The sequence below is a fragment of the Histomonas meleagridis genome, assembly GCF_020186115.1.
Source record: "Histomonas meleagridis strain 2922-C6/04-10x chromosome Unknown contig_20, whole genome shotgun sequence".
Taxonomy (NCBI): Eukaryota; Parabasalia; order Tritrichomonadida; family Dientamoebidae; genus Histomonas; species Histomonas meleagridis.
Window position 1 is genome coordinate 2,994,035 of NW_027150805.1, and position 19,822 is coordinate 3,013,856.

At 28.9% G+C, this 19,822-nt stretch overlaps 3 protein-coding genes across 3 annotated transcripts; 1 reads left to right on the forward strand and 2 right to left on the reverse strand.

The window, feature by feature from the left end:
- Positions 1–1,070: 1,070 nt before the first annotated feature.
- GO595_003421 (DSPc domain containing protein) lies at positions 1,071–2,708 on the reverse strand (the record flags this gene model as incomplete). Its single annotated transcript, XM_067916440.1, has 1 exon — positions 1,071–2,708. The coding sequence occupies one exon, from the start codon at positions 2,706–2,708 to the stop codon at positions 1,071–1,073; it is 1,638 nt and encodes a 545-aa protein (XP_067777222.1).
- A 6,918-nt stretch (positions 2,709–9,626) lies between these two features.
- GO595_003422 (CK1 family protein kinase) lies at positions 9,627–10,649 on the reverse strand (the record flags this gene model as incomplete). Its single annotated transcript, XM_067916441.1, has 1 exon — positions 9,627–10,649. One exon carries the CDS (start codon positions 10,647–10,649, stop codon positions 9,627–9,629), a length of 1,023 nt encoding a protein of 340 aa, XP_067777223.1.
- A 648-nt stretch (positions 10,650–11,297) lies between these two features.
- On the forward strand, positions 11,298–12,917 carry GO595_003423 (uncharacterized protein; the record flags this gene model as incomplete). The annotated part of the gene is made up of 1 exon (XM_067916442.1): positions 11,298–12,917. The coding sequence occupies one exon, from the start codon at positions 11,298–11,300 to the stop codon at positions 12,915–12,917; it is 1,620 nt and encodes a 539-aa protein (XP_067777224.1).
- Between the last annotated feature and the right edge of the window lie 6,905 nt (positions 12,918–19,822).

The following is a 19,822-nucleotide window of genomic DNA, read 5'->3' on the forward strand; positions in this document are numbered from 1 at the left end:
CTTGAAGATAATACGTTATATTTACTTGAACAACAAACGTTAAGGCTGATTCAGATTGCAGGGGAATATACTGCTGCAACATGGTCAAATAAAATGGGTGAGATTTACGCGTCAACGCCCGAAAACATCATCAAAGTATTCAATCCATTAAATTTCAATGAGATTCAATCGTTCGATCTTGGACCCGAAAAGTGCCGCACTATCAGTTCAATTGTTATATCGCATAATGATCGATTTTTCTTATGTCTTGATAAAGCTGGTATTGCAAGGTTAGTTAGTATTGAATCTAAAGTCACATGTTATACAATTGTAGATAAAGTACTTCGACTTAAATATTCAGTGGCTGCTTTTGATCTTAAAGATGAATATATGTTTCTTTCTTCTAAAAGTTATTCATCACAATCATTTATAGCTTGTGAGGTTATGACAGGAATGACAACGCATACATTTTTTGGGTTAAGTGAACCTGTTTTAAATATTGTTTTTCATCCTTTACAGCCAACGATTTATACAATTTGTAAAAATTCATTACATAAATGGACTTCTGCAGAACGATTAAGATCATTTTGTAGTATTCCCACAAATATGTTAATAAAGTATAACAAGGATAATTACGTTAAAAGCGAAGAATTTGACCTTTTAACTGAAGAAGATGTCGAAAAACAATTAAATGATGTAAACAAGAAGCAAATAGCTATAGTGGATTTCATGATAAACGATGATAAGGAGTTCTCTGATGATGATCTGTTTCCTAATCAAATGAAAATTTTACCTTTCGAAGAAGAAAATGAATAAATGTTTATAACAGTCTGTTAATAAAAATTTTTATTAAAATACAAATTAATATCAAATTTTGCTCTCGTTTTCTATTGCAATTAACAAAATCGAAAGTTTGCCTTAAATGAAGATAATAGATCGAGAATAAAAAATATGAAATTTCAAATTAAAGTCATCAATTATATAATATGCTTAAAGGCAGCAAGAAATTTATTTAGTTTTTCTTATTGGATTATAGCTGCTTATAATCAAATGACTTAACATTCATATACCAACAATTAATACCTTTATACTCATGATTTATTAACTAATTTCTTTTCTTTCTTCTTGTTCTTTGCCTGCTCTGCCTTTATCTTTGCTATCTCCTGGCACTTTTCTGTTATATTTTCGAGCTCGAAATTTCCTTTTTCAAACTTCATCATTGCTTCACAATAGCCTATGCAGTCGGGATGCTCCTTATGATACATCACCACAGGTTCTAAAAACCCATTTTTTACCTTAAACCTTACGACCTTTCGATCAAGTGCGCCATATCTTTCGTTAAATTCGTAATATTTAAACGGAACATATCTCGCGTTATCATTCGTTCGCGCGTATAAAATTGCAATATTCTTTGCATTTAACGCAAAATACAATTTCATCGATGGGAAAACTGGTACAAATAATGATTTCCCTGGTGGAAATGTGCGTTGAATAAATGATATTCCATCACATCGAAACCCATTAGTTTCATACATATGTTTGACTTCATTTAACAAACGTGTGGCATTATTCATACGTGCAACAGGTCGGAATAAAAATTTAATGTCTATGCTCGCATTATTATTAATGTTAATTTTCGGTAAAACTCCTTCCCATAAAGCGGTTAAACGGTCGTCAAGATCTGTATCGTCAAACCGTTGATCGCCGATTTGATGCACGTCGGTTAACATGATGCCGACTGTTTGGCTACGATGGATACATACGCCACTACAAACAAGCGGAAGTGGTGTAGCTATATCTATCGATACCTTCCATATCATATGAATATCATGAATTAAGTATAATGTGTCATTTGTAAATGCAACAACATAAAAAAATGAGCCTTCCGGAGTAAAGGTACAACGAAAAGCATGCTTTTCAATTAAATCAAGATGTGAATTATCCCAAAAATCACATATGGGATTGGGAAGATATGCAGTTTGAGAAAATCCAGGTCCTACTGAATTATGAATGAATTCTAATAATCTTGATTCAAGAGGGTTGTCATTATGAACAATGTGTGCACCATACTTTTCGAGATTTGGGATGTAATCTAAGTATATTTTTAAATCTGATATTTCATCATTATTGATTGGTGGCCGAATACCGGGTTTGACATTGAAACTGGGATCTAAGCGCTTAAGGCGGTCAATGACAAATTTGCTATAGGGTTTTAATTCGCGTTTCTCGATAAAAAGATTATATGCTGATTCAGCTTTCATAAAACATTCTTGAATAAGATATGTGCAAATAGCCAGACATGTTTGGTTAATACCATCCTTGCAGCAAACAACAATACAAACATTATTAGAACGACGAATTATTGAATTAACAATTTCGTTGAACTTAGATGTATTAGCAAGTCGACCTCCCCAGCCAGGAATCAAATAATGCTCAATAGATCTATTGCTCCATTCCTCATTTGGAATAAACTCATTATTCGATAAAGTTATTGCATAAATCACCGAATTTAGGATATTTTCTGTTTTGAAGATGTTGTTATCAAGCAGTCTTGAAACTGTCCAACGTTTGCTATCTGGAAAGAGTTGATTTATTTCTTCTGGAAGTGGAGTTTTCGCAGGAACAAATACAATGCCAGATTTATTTAAAATTGAGATTGGTTTACCGATTGGCGACTTTTTGTCACACCAAAATGTTGGCACTCTGTTCTGGAAAACAACATCTTCCATAACGAATTAGTGCCCGTTTAAAACTCGGAACTGAGTTCTCAAAATTGGAAATGTGAATACTCATATAATATTTTGAATAATCGTAAAGTTTTCAATTTTATGTCATGGGATCGAAATTGAGTTATGTTTCATGAAATATATAAAGTAATAGTTATTTAATCTGTTAATTTTGTTCATTTAAAACAGCAAGCAAAAACAAGATAATACTGGATATAGCTATGAAAGAGAAAATAATTGAAGAATTTTGGGGGGAGCTTAAATATTCATCACAAAAATTTTTATATTTGCTAAATGTTTATATCGGCAAATATGCAAATAAACATTTCTGTATTTTACAGTTTCTTGTTTTAGCAAAGACACGTCATGTGTAGATTTATTATTTCAATAATAAATAATTTAAATTTAATATGTAAAGTCATCTATTGTTATAATAAAAGTTTTCAAATATATAATGAAAAAATACAAATTATAACTTATAATAATTAATTGATGATTCAAATATATGAAAAAAAACTGAACACCTGAGTTTATTAAATCAGAAATGTTATAAATATCATTATGAATGCAATTATAGCAAAAGATTTCACGCTACTTATTTTGATTCCGCCACTTTCAATTGTGCCTGGGTCCAAATTGAACAATTCGTCATTTCCAATTGTATAGTTAACACTTTGAGGTATTCCGCTCAGGTCTATAAACTGTTTATTTTCGTCTGAAACTCGAATATCTAAATTGAAGTTTTCCACGTTTTCCCAATTAACTACAAAATTAAAACCGAGTGTAGCATTTCTTTCATATTGTCTATATTCGAAGAATCTAAAATCGAAGTAACTTGGACCTAGCAGATGAAGATATAAAAATCCGTAGTCTTCCAAATACAATGTCAATGACTTTGGATGTGTTACGTTATCTGGAAGAATCATTGTAATGTTTGTTGGGAAATATACATATGGAGAAACCATTGGTTGAACATCTGTTGGTAATAATACATCAAGACCAATAGTATCATTATCATAAAAAGTGATATTCTAATGTCTTGTTGTATATATTCTATTTGTTGCATGGATTTGTGCATTATCAAAATGCTTTTTCATTGATGTGATAAAATTATTTGCGTAAAATTCACCGAAAATACTACGGCTACTATCGAGTGGTGAAACAAATGTATTAAAGTGAAGATGATTCTCAAAAATGATTCGAATCTGCCATAATGAATAGACGCTGAAACATTGGTATTACTTGACTTTAAGGTAACATTTGATCTCCCGCTACTTTCCAATTCTAAAACTAAATACGATGTTCCACTAAGGTCAAGAGTGACTACTGTGTCCGTAAAGAAAGAACCAACTGTAGGATCATAGGGACTAAAATAATCTGTAAGCAATACATTTGGAATACCTTCTATATATCGCATTTCTGTTCTTGCATAACCTTTTGAGATGTTGATGCAAAGTTGTCGACAATATTCAGATTTATAATCATCAGAAAAATCAAGATATGCCTTGACATAATCGACTTTTTCAATATTTCCATGATAAACATGCTTTAGCGAGTAACACGATGTTTCTTTAAACATGAGTAACAGAAAAACCTTGAAAATGACAGCACTTTTTGGGGAATGAAACACATAGCAAATTCATTGATTGACACAACAAATATTGAATTCTAACATAAATACAAAGCAAATTCATTGATTGACACAACAAATATTGAATTCTAACATAAATACAAAGCAAATTCATTGATTGACACAACAAATATCGAATTCTAACATAAATACACAGCAAATTCAATTAACACCAAACAAATTTGCGACAATTCGATGTTCCACATCATGAAATCCCTTCATCGAACATAAACATACAACATATTCAGTAACATTTTAATATATTTTTACTTCAGCGTATCAAATAATTTCTTTACATTTGGCATTGGGTTATTCATATTTGCGTAATTCTTCAGTTTCTCCATATCAAACTTTGGCGTTTTGTGGGCAGGCAACATCAGAATCATTTTGCACAATTCGTCCAAGTTTTCGCACTCGATGTTTTCCAATCTTCTGTAGCACGCGTTGACGTACGACTGGAACAAATCATTATCGGATATTATTTTTACGCAATTAAACGACGCCTTAATTGCGATGAAGTTACCATTGTTTACAGCGTCTATCATTGCGTTTATTAAGTTCTCTTTGTTTATGTTAAATTTCTTATTAATTTCTACAATACAATTAAAAGCAGCAGCTCTAAAAACACTTTTTTGTCTCATTAATTGTTTTTCTATTATTGGAACGAAATCATTTTCATTTAAGTCATCGATTAAAGGAATCATTAAAGTAATTACATCAATTAAGTTCTCTTTATACGGATAAAGTCTTCCATCAATTAAAGGAATAACTTTATCAAATAATTGTTTCATTGTGCGTAATATATCTTCTTTAAGATTTTCCACAATTTTTAATAAACATTTACAACCGATTGAACGAAATATATTTTTTTGTGCTTCAATTCCATATTTGAAACAAAAGTCAATGAATTTATTTGGTGATGAATTAATTTCTATTGTTATAGGGATATCATCTCTAAGTAATATTTTATATTCTTTTATATTATCATCGGAACAACTTGCAAATAATATTAATGGTGACATTGTTGACCTTAAACAATTATTACTATTAATTTGTTTAAGGATTAATCCGACAATTTCGAATTTTTCTTCATTAAAATATAAGTCGAATATTAATGAATCATATTCATAAATTTCTTCTTTGACATAATATATACAATTAATAGAATGTGTAATTATATTTGATATTAATTTAATGATGTTTTCATTTTTCTCGATTTTAATATATGTAAATATCTTTGGGATTAATCCTTCGATTTCATCACAAATTAACATTCGTTTCGTAGATCGAATTAATGTATCATAAGCATAAAATATCGCAAATCGTTGTGAGTCCAAAATGATCATTGTATTCATTAATTTAATTACCATGTTAAAGAATTCTTTTAAATTAATATCAACACATTTAAACACTAAATTCGTATAAACATTCCATATATCTGATGTAATCATATCATTAATATTAATATTTAATGATAACCCATTAAATAATGAATTAAATAAAACTAAAATATCATTAATATCTGTTAATATCGGAAGAAATTCATTTGTCCATTTAATCGATAATTTAACTAATGATAATTTTCGTGTGTCAAATAATTGATTAATAATATCTAATATTAAATGTTGTAAATTATTATTTATAATTTTTTTATCAAATTTTTGGAATATTTTATCAAGTAATTTAACTCCTAATAAACTAATTTCTTCGACGGGTGAAAAGATAATCTTTATGACAATTATAGATAACTTTTCAAAATATATATTTAATTGTTCATTAGTAATCCGTGTTATTATATCATATATACAATTAATGTTTTGTTGTTGGATTTCCCATTCATTTTGTTCATAATCAATGACATTAATTATATCAGAAATTATTAATTTCTTTCCGCCATCTGTCGAATATTTCCATAATGTTCGAAAGTTTTTGGATGTCGTTTCATTTGGTGAAAATGAATAATAATAAAATTTGGATGAATATGTTTCAATGTTTTCAACTTTCGGTGTTGGAATATCAATTCCATTAAAGATTAAATATTCCGGTTCAATTAATATTAACAATAAATTAATAAATGATTTGACGTCTTTGGACATTTTAAGTAAGTTCATTACAAATTGTGATCGTGGTTGTCCTGTTAAATATTGAACTGTTTCATTTTCTGGCTTATTTTTACCAAGAATTGCTGACTCTATTTCTGTTTTATGATCTGATTTAAGATATAAAATGTTTAATCCAATTTCTCCTACAATTCGAACAATTCCATTTTCTGAACTACTACAAAATAATAATGTTCGAGTTACAAACCATAAACGTTTTGGTTCTTTTTGAAGTGTATTAATTAAATATAATAAAAATATCGATGAATTCCTTCGTGATTTTTCTGATTTCATTCCCGTATCTATTAAATCCATGATAAAATCTTCTGAAACAATTTTCGTAAGTTTCCTTGCAGCAATAACTATGATTTCAATTCGTTCACTTGTTAAAAATGGTGGTTCAAATAACTTTTGCGTTAATCTTTTACATAACTCTTCATTTGTTGATGCTATTTCTGATAATATTTCAATCCCAATTGAATCATTTGATATAATAGGATATAATTTATTAAAATGTGTTTCATTAAGGATACCACGTTTAGCCATGGCCATCAAACAATTCTTCCCTAGATTTGATCTCCCAGAAGTTGTTAATAAGCCAAATGCTTCATCAAATTGATCGGTGAAGTACGATAGAAACGCAACTTTGCAGTGACCGTTTAACTTTGATGCGATTTCTTCGACGTTAATTGAACATTTTGACCACGATAAAAACTTCGAAATAGAATCAACAATAGAAGGATCTGATTCAGTAATAATATAATCAATGAAATTATGAGGATCAAAAGTATTATCTATGGGTAAATTTTCTGAGATATATACTAAAAATTGAGAGATTTCTTGAGCTGAATTAGGACAAGATCTTAAACATTTTACTATGAAATCATAAGGAAGTGGATACGCCGGCGTACAAATGCAAGCAAAATTAAAAAGAGTTGATACATTACGTGTGTTTGAAGATTGCAAAAAGAAATTAAAAAATTGTTTATCAGATATAATGACATCAAATAATGATGAGATTAATGGTGGCTCAGCTTTATCATTCATTATAGTATATCTAAACCCATTTGTATATGAAAATGAATATGGATGAAGAATTTGTCGACACTCATCAGAAAAATTTTGATCTGTCATTAAAGTACATGCTATAACTTTCGTTTTTGGCTCATCAAATGTATAAATTTGTCTCATTAATGTTAATGCAATTGATTCCCCATCATATGCTTGATTTTCTAAAAATTTTAATAACGAATCTGACGGAACGATAAAGGAAGAGAATAAGTAAAGTATTGAATTTTTCTGTTCATTTGAAATTTTGTGGTTTTTAAAAATAGATTTGAAAAATGAATAATCCTTTGAATAGGATAAATAGCACTTCTTTAAAAGAGTCCTTAAACATGATAAATATGTTTCCATAATATTCATGTTACGTGAACTTGGTATGAAATGATTAATTGAAGTAAGAATTGATTGTGAAATCTGTCGTAGAAATGGCTGTATAACACCTGGGGGTGAAATGTTGAGCTGATGTTCAAGACATGGATAAGCATTTTCTAAATTTAAATTTTGAATTATTTTATCGATTGGAAATTGTTCGGATATAAATGTGAGTATTCGAAGGGCTCTGTTACGCTCTTCGGGTTTGAAGTTTTCGAAATTTGGAAGGATTCCATTGATAATTGATTTGGAATTAAATTTGGAAAAATCTGTATTGTCAATTTCATCAAACTTAAGAGCAAAGAATAAGAAAAGATTTGCATTATTTGAAAAACAGGAATAATGATTTTTAACAAATGGAACCATGGATTTTAAATCAGCATCACTCATATTTAGAAGATAACTTTGGTTCTTTTGAATGGCGTACATAAATACATTTGAGTCAATGTTCGAATTATTTTTAAGATATAAAGAAAAAATCATTTGTTGAATAGATGTAGGAATATTTGGAAATTTGTTCATTAAGTTTATAAGAACTGGAACTAATTGATTTGTTGGGGCTCTTTCTATTCCAATTTTTAAAAAAATAGCTGTGATATTTTTTTGTAAAATAATTTTTGAGTCCATAAGATCAACAAGTTCATTTAGTGGCAGTTGAACAGACGTGTGACCTTTTATAAATACTATAAAATCATTAACTGCTTTTACAACCTTTTTCTGTTCTGTCGGTGATTTTGCATTTATTGATTTTAATAACATAGGAACATTTTTATTGATAAGTTCTTGAATTTTTTCAGGTGTTTTTGCTTGATAAAGTGATAGAAGAATTAAATCAAATTCTTCTTCTTTTTCCATGTATTCCCCTATTAACACTTTTCACATCAAATGTCCGCCAGACCAATTAAAAAACTTTGCTAACTTGAGCAAAAGGAAAAAAGGAGCTTTTATGATTTGAGCAATGGGTGCCTTTCAGATTTTTCAAATTTAAAATAATTTTAAGAATAATTAAATTATATTTGAAATATGAATAATAATAATAAAAATACAAACAAATTTACGTAAATGATTATGAACCATCAAAGGAAAGGATCAGGTTTCTGCCATCAAAGTAACTTTGTGATTTACCATTAATTGATGGAAGATATGTCTTCTTTCTTTCAGGTCGGTGGAAAGAAGGAACATTTGGTCGTTGTAGCTCAGGGAGATTGTATGATCCGGGACCAGGCGTCATTGCTGTTTCTTTTTCATTTGCATAACATGAAACTCGATGCCCCCTAGGAATTGTTCCTATCTTTGGTTGGATTTTGTGGCTTTTAACATTTGGACTATATGAATCAGGTGAAGGATTTTTATTTCCTTTTGCAAATTCAAGTCTTCGAGAAACATTTGAAGTAAACCCAGTTCCATACCCTCTATTTGAGTAAATATGGGTGTTGTTTTGTTGTGGTGAATATTTCCCTGGTCCAGGAATATTTTGAAAATTTGGAGCTGGTCGTGCTGGTGCAGCAGAACCAAATCCAAATGGTTCATTACTTTGGCTTGTTAGAACAATATAATGTTTCTGTTGAATTGTTTGATTCCTTTTTTTATTCGCCATTTAATTTTCCCTCCAAAAATGTTGAGGTAACGTATTTATGACATGTCATGTGAAAATTAAAAGTTCGCATCAAAATAAATTCCAAAACAAAAATATCTTAAAGTTTAGTAATCTAAATTTATTAAGAAACAATTTTATGTAATATTTGTATGATTTTTCTAATATATTCCGCAGCATCCTCCTTTTCCTTTATTTGTATTTTCTGACTCAGTTTTTTCATTATTTTCTTCTTCTTCAACAGAAACTATTTCCGGTTCGAGATTTTCTTGCGTTTCTTGGTTTTTATTCATTTCTTCTGTTTCTGTCTTATAGAAGTATTCCCAACTAAAGTTATTTCGATTAAATGAGAACATAAACATGTCGTTATTAATCAACGAGAAGATTCGTTCATAGTTCGGCTCGTCTTTAAACTGAAGCGAACTTATATACTCGAAGATTTTTCTGAAATTAGCCGATAGCTTATTGGTAAGTTGCTCAATTGGACAATTGATTTTAGCTTCCAAAATTTCGTTGTTTCCATGAAGGTTTCGCCATGGAAGTTTGTGACTAAGTTCAACAACTGAATAAAACCAACAAATTAAATCATCACATCGACCAACATCTTTCTCACTAAGAGCGTTTATAGATGCATACTTTCGTGTCCCTGAAAAATGTCCATCTTTTGGCTCAAGAAGTTCATGTGTATTAAAATCAATATATGGTTTTGTAATTCCAAAGTCAATAAGAATGAGTGGATGTTCTTGGCTGTTGTTAATAAGAAAATTACTTGGTTTAATATCACAATGAACATAACCTTGTTCATGTAAACTTTGGATAATTTTGAGCATTTCATATGCAATTAAATATACATGTCTGGAAATTAATGAGCCGAAATGATTTTTCCTAATTTGGGAAACAGATGGACCGTATTGGTCCATTACAAAATATTCGAAATCTTGATATTGACCAGAATCATAAACTTTAGGAAAGCTTCCTGGTTTTAAAGAAGAAATTATTTCAATTTCCCGTTCAAGAGCTTTTTTAGGAGCATTAATGTTTTCTGTTTTCATAGCAAATTTCTTTCCATTTTCATCTTTTACTTGATACACATCACCAAATCCACCTTGGCCTAAAAGAGAAATTATGGTGTACTTTGATACCTTTGTTTGAGGCTCTAGCGTTTGCCGATCCTCCTTCTTCATAAACAAACCGTTAAAAATAATCGATTTCAAATGACAAAAGACTTTCGGGAGAATTTCGATGAGTTCTGCCGGATGTTCAACGAAGAAAAGAGTACCATTGTACCACTCCTTTCAGTAAACTCAAAAGCTGCTACTGAAATGCAAGAAAATGGAAAATATTTAATTAAAATATTATGGTTACTTTCAAGAATATATTATTTAACCCAGATAGATAAATGTTTTACTATCGAACAATTAACACTTCCACTTCGTGAGTTTAAACCATTAACTATAGCTTCATCTTTACGATTATTTTCAAGACCTAATCATAAAGATAGATTTGGAAACATGATAAACTTCCTTGTTAATAATCCGGAAGTGTTAGCTCAGATCACTTATTTTATGATGTTAAGAACAGAACCAATCAAAAGCATTAAAGATGAAAATGTGATATTTCAAATGACAGAAGATGATATTTGTTTCTTTTGTTTTTCAACATTTCCATCTATGTTTCTTTATTTTCTTACAGAAGATGATCAAATGAATGCAATTAATTATATTTCAAATCTTTTTAAATTACATTTCTTTTTACATGGGCATCGTTTTGGTAGGCCTCATGCATTTCTGAAAGATATTGTATTTAGTTATTTTGTCTCAACAAATCCCGGAATGTTTTTCTTAAATTCTATTAATCCTGCTATCACAAGGTTTTTTTCATATGCAGAAGATCGCGCATTAAAATATGTTAAAAGAGATAATCGTTTAGAGCGTTATCAATATTGGAATCAAGTTGCACAATTTTGTCAAAAGATTGTTCAAAGAATGATAAGTGGAATTCCATTACTTCCAACGTCAGCTCGTCGTCTTGTTACAGCACTTCTTGAACTTGATCCAACATATGATGAATTCAAATATATCATTATAGTTGAAACATTTATTTGTCGATATATTACATCATACATTGATGCTCAAGATCCAATTCTTATGAAAGATGCTGCACAATATCTTCTTTGTTGCTGTCCGATGGATAACCCATTCAAAAACCGCATCAAAGACATAATTCAATCGAATTCGATCGACTTCAAACCGTTATTTGATGCATTAATTCTTAAGAAAACGGTCTCCGACGGTTTATCCGATGCGATTGATATTGCAGGTCGATTTACACTTATTACACCACGAGATTTAACATTACTTATACGTGGTGTTCGACATTTTCAAGAGTATGTTGGGCCTGATAATCAAAATGTCTTAAGTGGTATATTAAATGGAATTGATGAACCAAAAGAAGCTAATGATACAGTTGCAATACTTCTTCGAGTTCTTCCACGTGATTCCACATTAGATAATGTTCAACTTAAGCCCATGCAACCATATGAAGAAATGGTTGATTTATTAAATCTTATAGATCTTAACAACTCCGATTATAACACACCAGAAGAGCTTCAGTCCATCATGACCACCAATTGTTCCCTCTTTATGACTCCCTTAACACGTCAGAAGATATCGATTGAAGTTCTCTCTGATTGTTCACGTATTCTTTCCAACACCACTGAAAACCGCCGTACATTATCCATATTATCCGAGCGTCTTTCCACCGCATTATTTGTTGTGAGTAATGAAACCAATCATCGTCGGACACATTTATCCACATTAATTGAGATCATAACTAAGCGTAAGATCATTCCATCATTAATAGATGAATATCCCTATGAATTTATCTACAATTACGAAGACATATTTTCACCATTAGCATCATATACACGTCTTATTGAAACGGCATCGAAACGAATCGAATCTTTAAACCTTATGAAAGAGAACCAAGTTGTATTACAGCGAAGTTTCTTCATTAACTTTGTAGATCAAATTGACATTGCGTTTTCATTCCAATCGAAAGTTAAAACAGAGCGAATTCCGAAGATATTATCAAGTTATTGTCAATCACATTCCGAAGTTGCGAATGAAGCAGATGCACATCGACAAGCGATCATTGGCGAGTCATCAATCGAGTTACAATATATCAAAAACACGCACCGAATAAGTTATAACTTGAAAATTGCATTGAGGGCACTCCGTAAGTTGTCGATCTTTAACGACGAAATGATTGCGCTCGCAATTGCGATCTCGGGAAACGCGCAGATATTCGGCTTCGTGTACTTCCTGAACTCGTATCTGAGGGATAAGAGAATTAAGGACGTGCTGATGAACGAGCAGGAGCAGGCAATGATAGAGAAGTTTAGGAAGGCAACGCAAATGCTGCACGCACTGACGGAGGAAAAACAGAGCTGAAATAAGTTGAGTAAATAAATGAGTTGTGAACAAATGAGTAAAATATGTATGAAATGTGAATATGAAATAGTTTTGTTTTTTGTGGAAATGTAAAAGAAGTGACACACCACAAAGTAATATATGTATAAAGAAATGGTGATATTACACATTGGAATGGTAAAGAAGTGACGCACCACAATGTAATATATGTATACAGAAATGGTGATATTACACATTGGAATGGTAAAGAAGTGACGCACCACAATGTAATATATGTATACAGAAATGGTGATATTACACATTGGAATGGTAAAGAAGTGACGCACCACAATGTAATATATGTATACAGAAATGGTGATATTACACATTGGAATGGTAAAGAAGTGACGCACCACAATGTAATATATGTATACAGAAATGGTGATATTACACATTGGAATGGTAAAGAAGTGACGCACCACAATGTAATATATGTATACAGAAATGGTGATATTACACATTGGAATGGTAAAGAAGTGACGCACCACAATGTAATATATGTATACAGAAATGGTGATATTACACATTGGAATGGTAAAGAAGTGACGCACCACAATGTAATATATGTATAAAGAAATGGTGATATTACTTATTGGAATGGAAGGAAGTGATGCCGATGCGATTTATTTGATGATAATATATAAAAATTGGAATTACTTCAAATGTTTCAATCAGCACTTATGTAAGTATCTTCAAAAGGTTATACAGAAATAGTAATATTACTACTTGGAATGGAATTCATTGTATTGTTAAAGATATTATATATGTTTTGTTTGATATTTCAAAATAGAGCATTAGAATTATTGCATATTATTTAAAATCAATTGACACTCAATAGTTCATTAATAAATTTAATTCGTTAATTCAACAAAACAATCAATATTATTACAAACAGTTCATGTTCTCTATACTTCATCACAAAAATTAGAAAACAATTGGTTGAATATTTTGCCCATAAAATTGTATTATGCCATAGCATGTCCATAATATAACTGAACAAATTTCATATTTAAAACTATTCTTTGTTTGGTTAAAGGCCATTGTATTAATGAAATTATTTCGTTATACGCATACTCAAATGATTTCACAATTATATCAAAAATTCTAATAACAATTATTTAAACAAGTAAATAAACAATATACAAAACGACGATAAAGAGCAAGAACGGTATCATCAGAGACCTCTTCGACTGTATTGACGACAAAATCTTTTTGCATGTTTCGTTGCATACTTGAACTTCATTTTTTGGCGGCGGGAATTCCACTCTCCATAGAGCTCTTGGCAATGAATTTCTTGTTTCGTCTGACAGTTTAATTTTCCCTTTCAACAATTTCTTATTCATTACCATTAATTGCTTTATCAAATATTTCATATTTGTTGTTATTAAGCCATTTTTATGCATCTCAACCAACAAATTATTTGATGCAGCAACGCAATAAGCTATGGGTTAGTTGTATAATACAAAAACGAAATACTTTCCGCGTATTTCGTTTTATTAAAAAACATACGGTGTAATGATATCCATGTAGAAATACACGATAAAAACCCGACGTGATGTGAAAGAATATCTTCAATGAACTTTAACGCCGTTTTACGTCCTTTGTTAGATTCCATAGAACAATATGGAAGCATACGTCGGAATAATAAATGTGCAGCAGAACTGTTGACAATGAGTGGCGACATTTTGTACAATATGATATTTGATAATGAGTTTAAATGAAGTTTGCTTTGACAAAATGCAAGACAAAAAACTAACTCAAACTCATCAGATGTAAATGGAGGACTCGAAGTGGGCTCAAAATATGATAAACATTGACTAAATAGAAGAAGTACTGACTTGCAATCTATAGAATTGGTTAGAGGTAGAGGATGAAAAAGATGTTTGTGGATGTATTTCATGACAATTTGAGGATCTGTGGGAAGACATTGGCACAAACACCAAACAATTATTAAGATGGGTGGATTGGATGACGCCTTATCTAAAAGGTTGGGATCTTGCTTAAGAGAAATGGATAGAAGGGAAAGAATAGGAATGTTATCAAATTGTAGACTTGATAAATTTTGAATTGATTGAATAGATTTTGCTTTGAATTCTGGTGTATCACTGATAAGATCAGCTTCAAGAAGTAAATCAAATGGTAGAGATTTTTTTGGGAAATCTGAAAAACTTTGAAATGATTGAAAGTAAAAATTTTCTGATTCATAATTATCTTCTACGTCATCTTTCATCCATTCAAGATTAGGAGTAATTGATCCACAAGAGTTTCTGATTGCGATCAGCCACGATTCAAGATCTAAGCTCATTTGGTTTTTCATTTGAATATTTTACAAAAAAGAGGAAAAGTGTATTTTCTTTTCTTATAACCGCATGTTTTCTTAACTTTATCAACTTTTATAAAAGTTGAATGCATTCAAAAAGTTCAATTATAGTCAAGCATCACTTAAAAAAAAACATGAGAAATCTTGATGTTTTCCATATAGAATATTAAAAAAAAAGTAAAATACATTGAAAATTTTCCTAAGGTTTATTTCATTAATAATCTTTTGAGAATTTATGAAATCTCCTTATAAATTGTTCATTTTTATTATAAGGATTTAGATTTAATTAAATTAACGATATCTTGAGAATTATTATTGGTTGCAATTGTAAGTGCTGTTTTAAATATTTTAAATAATTTCCAAATATTATTTTGAAATATAAAATTATTAAAATAAATTTTAAATAAAACGAATAAATACTTTGTACATTGATATCAATTCCATCTTTTTCAAGAAGTAATTTAACTATTTCTGTATGACCATAATAAGATGCACACATAAGTGCTGTCCAAAATATTTTAAATAATTTCCAAATATTATTTTGAAATACGAGATGATTAAAATTAATTTCAAATACAATGATAAAATATCTTTCGCATTAATATCAATTCCTTTTTGTTCAAGAAGTAATTTAACAATTTCTATGTTATCATTATTAGATGCAATTATAAGTGGCGTATAAAATAATTTATATGATTTCCAAATATTATAATGAAAAACTAAATAAAATTAATGAACATTATCTTTAACATTAAGATCAATTCCTTCATGTTCAAGAAGTAATTTAACAATTTCAGTAAAACTATTTTCAACTGCTGTGAGAAGTGCTGTCGTGGATAATACGAATAAATTTCATATATTGTTTTGAAATACTAAATTATCAAAATAAATTGCAAACATTACAAATAAATGCTTTGTACGTTTACATCAATTCCTTCTTGTTCAAGAAGTATTTGAACAATTTCTGTAAAACCATATTCAGATGCAAGCATAAGCGCTGTATAAAACAATTTAAACTATTTCCAAATATTAATTTGATATCCAAAATTAATAAAATTTATTTTATATAAAACAAATAAATATCTTTTATATTAATATCAATTCCTTTTTGTGTAAGAAGTAATTTTACCATATTTAAATGAGCTTTTCGAGACGCCGCCATAAGTGCTGTATAATATGTTTAAAATAATTTCCAAATATTACGATGAAATATCAAATGATTTAAAGATTTGTTCCTTTGAGTATTGATATCAATTCCTTTTTGTTCAAGAAGTAATTGAACAATTTCTATGTAATTTTGTGTTGATGCAATTATAAGTGCTGTATTAAATATAACAAATATTTCCCATTTATAATATTGAATCATCAATTTATTAATATAATTTTCATTTTGTGCATTGATATCAATTCCTTCTTGTTCAAGAATATATTTAACAAGTTCAATGTTCCCTGATTCTGTTGATGATACAAAAATATCCAATGGAAGTGAATTTTCTTTCTGAAAATGTTGAACAAGATATAAATTACCATTTCTTGCTGCTTCGTTAATAATATTTTCATCAATTTTCATTCCTTTCCCTTGTAAATATGTAAAGATGTCATAATTCACATTCTTAACACATAAACATCCCAAATAATTAATATTAAAGCTGTTTTCTTCTAAGTTATTTTCATAAATATATTCAAAAATTTCATTTTTATGTAATTTAATCGCTGCTTCATATGAACCTTCAAATGATGAATGATTTCAAGATTTCCACCTGCAACTGCATATTTACCTGTGCATTCGAGATCAGATCCATTCATAAGTAAATATTTAAAACATTGAATTGATCCAAAGAATGCTGCATAATCAATTAATGTAACTTTCTTATGATTAATGAATGAATTTCGTTCATAAAGTGATTTTGGAATTCTTTGATTATAATCAAATCCTTCTTTTGATGATATTTCTTGAAGTTTTTCTATTTCATCTTTTCGAATTATCTTCGCTATTTTGTTTGGATTAATTCCTTCAATAATTAATTCCTTATGAAGTTCCCATTTATTTTTTGATAATTCTGAATAATTTTCCATAATTTGTTTGAATGAATAATTGTTCTTTTGCTTGTCAATTTCTTCTTGACTCATATAATGAACAAAATATGGATTTACTTTATATATTAATGCGTTAGGTTTAAGAATGTTTCGTTCAAACATCTTTGAAAGAGGATAATTATTTTCTTGACATTTTGAAAATAAAAGTTGATGTGAAAAAACATCAAATATTTTGGATTGAATTTGTTTAGTTTCTTCAAATAGTTCAATTTCATTTAGAAAACTTAAATAAATATCAAAATCTTTCATTGGATCAATAAGAAAGAAATATTTAAATTGAATAATAACTTGATTAAATGAAAATGGATAGAATTGATTGTGCAGATTGTGAAACATTTTCTTTATTTAAGTTAAATATTATTTGTTGGATTGATTTAATCATTTCCATTTTGTTCATTTTTGGATTTTAATTTTTTATTGTTTACATAAAAGTGGGAAATGAACTTGAATTAAAATTTGACATAACAAACATAGTTAAAATATGAAAAATTAAATTACAAAAAAAATTGTTTTGATTTTTTTTTTTTGTTTATTTATGAAAATAAAAAATTAAAATTAAAAATATATTTTTTATTCCAAAACATTTATTGTGTTATGTATCATATCAATTTTACATTTATATAAATTATTTTCGTTTCCTTCAATTAAAAGAGAATTTAATTCATTTTCATTAATCCATTGAATAATTCCTAAAAATTTCATCGATTTTCATATTAATTTTAGTGTCATTATGAATTATTGATTGCAATGCTCGTTGTGCTGCATTATGTTGAAGTTCTTGATATAACTTTGGCGTAACTTTCTTGATTTCGAATTCGTTAGAAAATATTTGAAACGTTTCGCAAATTTCTTGCATGTCATTGTGTTTTTCCATTGATATCGCAAGTCGACGTAATGAATTATGACGAACATTTAATAAAAGTTTAAATATAATTTCTTTTCGTTCTTTGTCTTTATCTTTGTTATTGTCATTGATAATTGGTGATGAAAAGAATTGAAATAAGCGAAAGTTCTTGTAAATATTGTTTCGGAATGGACGACGTAATTGGTGACGTATCATAAAATGTGTAAAGTTCGTTCAGCGTTTTACAAAGTTCATAAAGTTCTGAAAGAAGTTCTTGAAGATATATTTTCTCAATTAGAAATTCTTCATGTTTTTTCAAGTGGCGATGTGAATGTCGATAAAAAATACGCTTAATTCACCTTTTTTTGATTCTTCAAAATATAAAAATTCTTTATTAGTGGAATAACTTTTAAAAAGTGTATCAATCATTAATAATTCTGTTTGAATATTAATATCAAATATTTCAAGCGATTTTTCAAGTTTTGAATTAAGTACTTCAAGGAATTTAGATGATGAATATTCTAACGCAATATCATAACTTAAATTTAAAAGTTGATAATAAAATACAATATATTCTTTATATTCTTGAAGTATAGTTAATATACTTTCAACAGTACAAATAAGATAATTAATTGATGGCGTTAAAAAATGTTCTTCATAATATTTATAAGGAATTGAAATTTTAATGAGTTTCTTGCTTTCACCAAGAACAATTTGATCATCTGAAATACGCATTCGACAATTTTGAACATGTTCTAGAAAAAGTTTTGGAACAAGATCTTTTTCTTGACTTGTCGATAATTGAATCATTTTACTGAATAATTTCGGAAATACTTTAAGACTTTTAATAGAGATTTTTTAATGAAATATCAACAACTTCTTGAAAAATGAAAAATCCCACTCAAAAACATCTGGGTCGTTAAAATATTCTTCAATTTCGCGAACTGATTCTTGTAACATATTAGCTTTTAATAACCAATTAAGATGATTTCCAAGTGTTTCATATTTTGGTCGTTTCATTTTTTTTTAATTTTTGAAATTATTTATTAAACGTTGTGATCAGGGCACCCCAACAAACAAACAATGGGAAATATTGATCATAATAAAAAAGGATTTAAAAAGAAAAGTAATCAAGCAAATCATCATGGATATTCACAAAGGAGAAATCAACAAAATCAACGAAGTTTTCAACCTGAAACAAATACTTGGCGTTTTGAACAAGACACAAATAATAGAAACTTAGAATTACTTCATTCAACGATTTCTAATTGTACACGCCAATTACTATTTACCAAAGAAATAGTTGAAACGAAGGACGAACTTAACCAAGATTTTTCAGAAGTTCTTCGAGAACTTTCATTCGAAGATCAACTTTCAAATGATTTTTTAGTTCCTGTTCCAACACTTGAATCAGAAATTAATCAATCTTTTTCAACGTCAAAACAAACACAAGAAATAAACACTCAACAAGAAGAAATTAAACAAGAAAAAAGTCTTGATGAATGGCTTGATAATCTTCTTGGATAAAATATTTGTTGTTAATCATATTTTTATATTTAATTATTCATGAATAAAATATTTCTTCAGAATTTTTTATTATTATTATTATTAAATAATAATATGCAC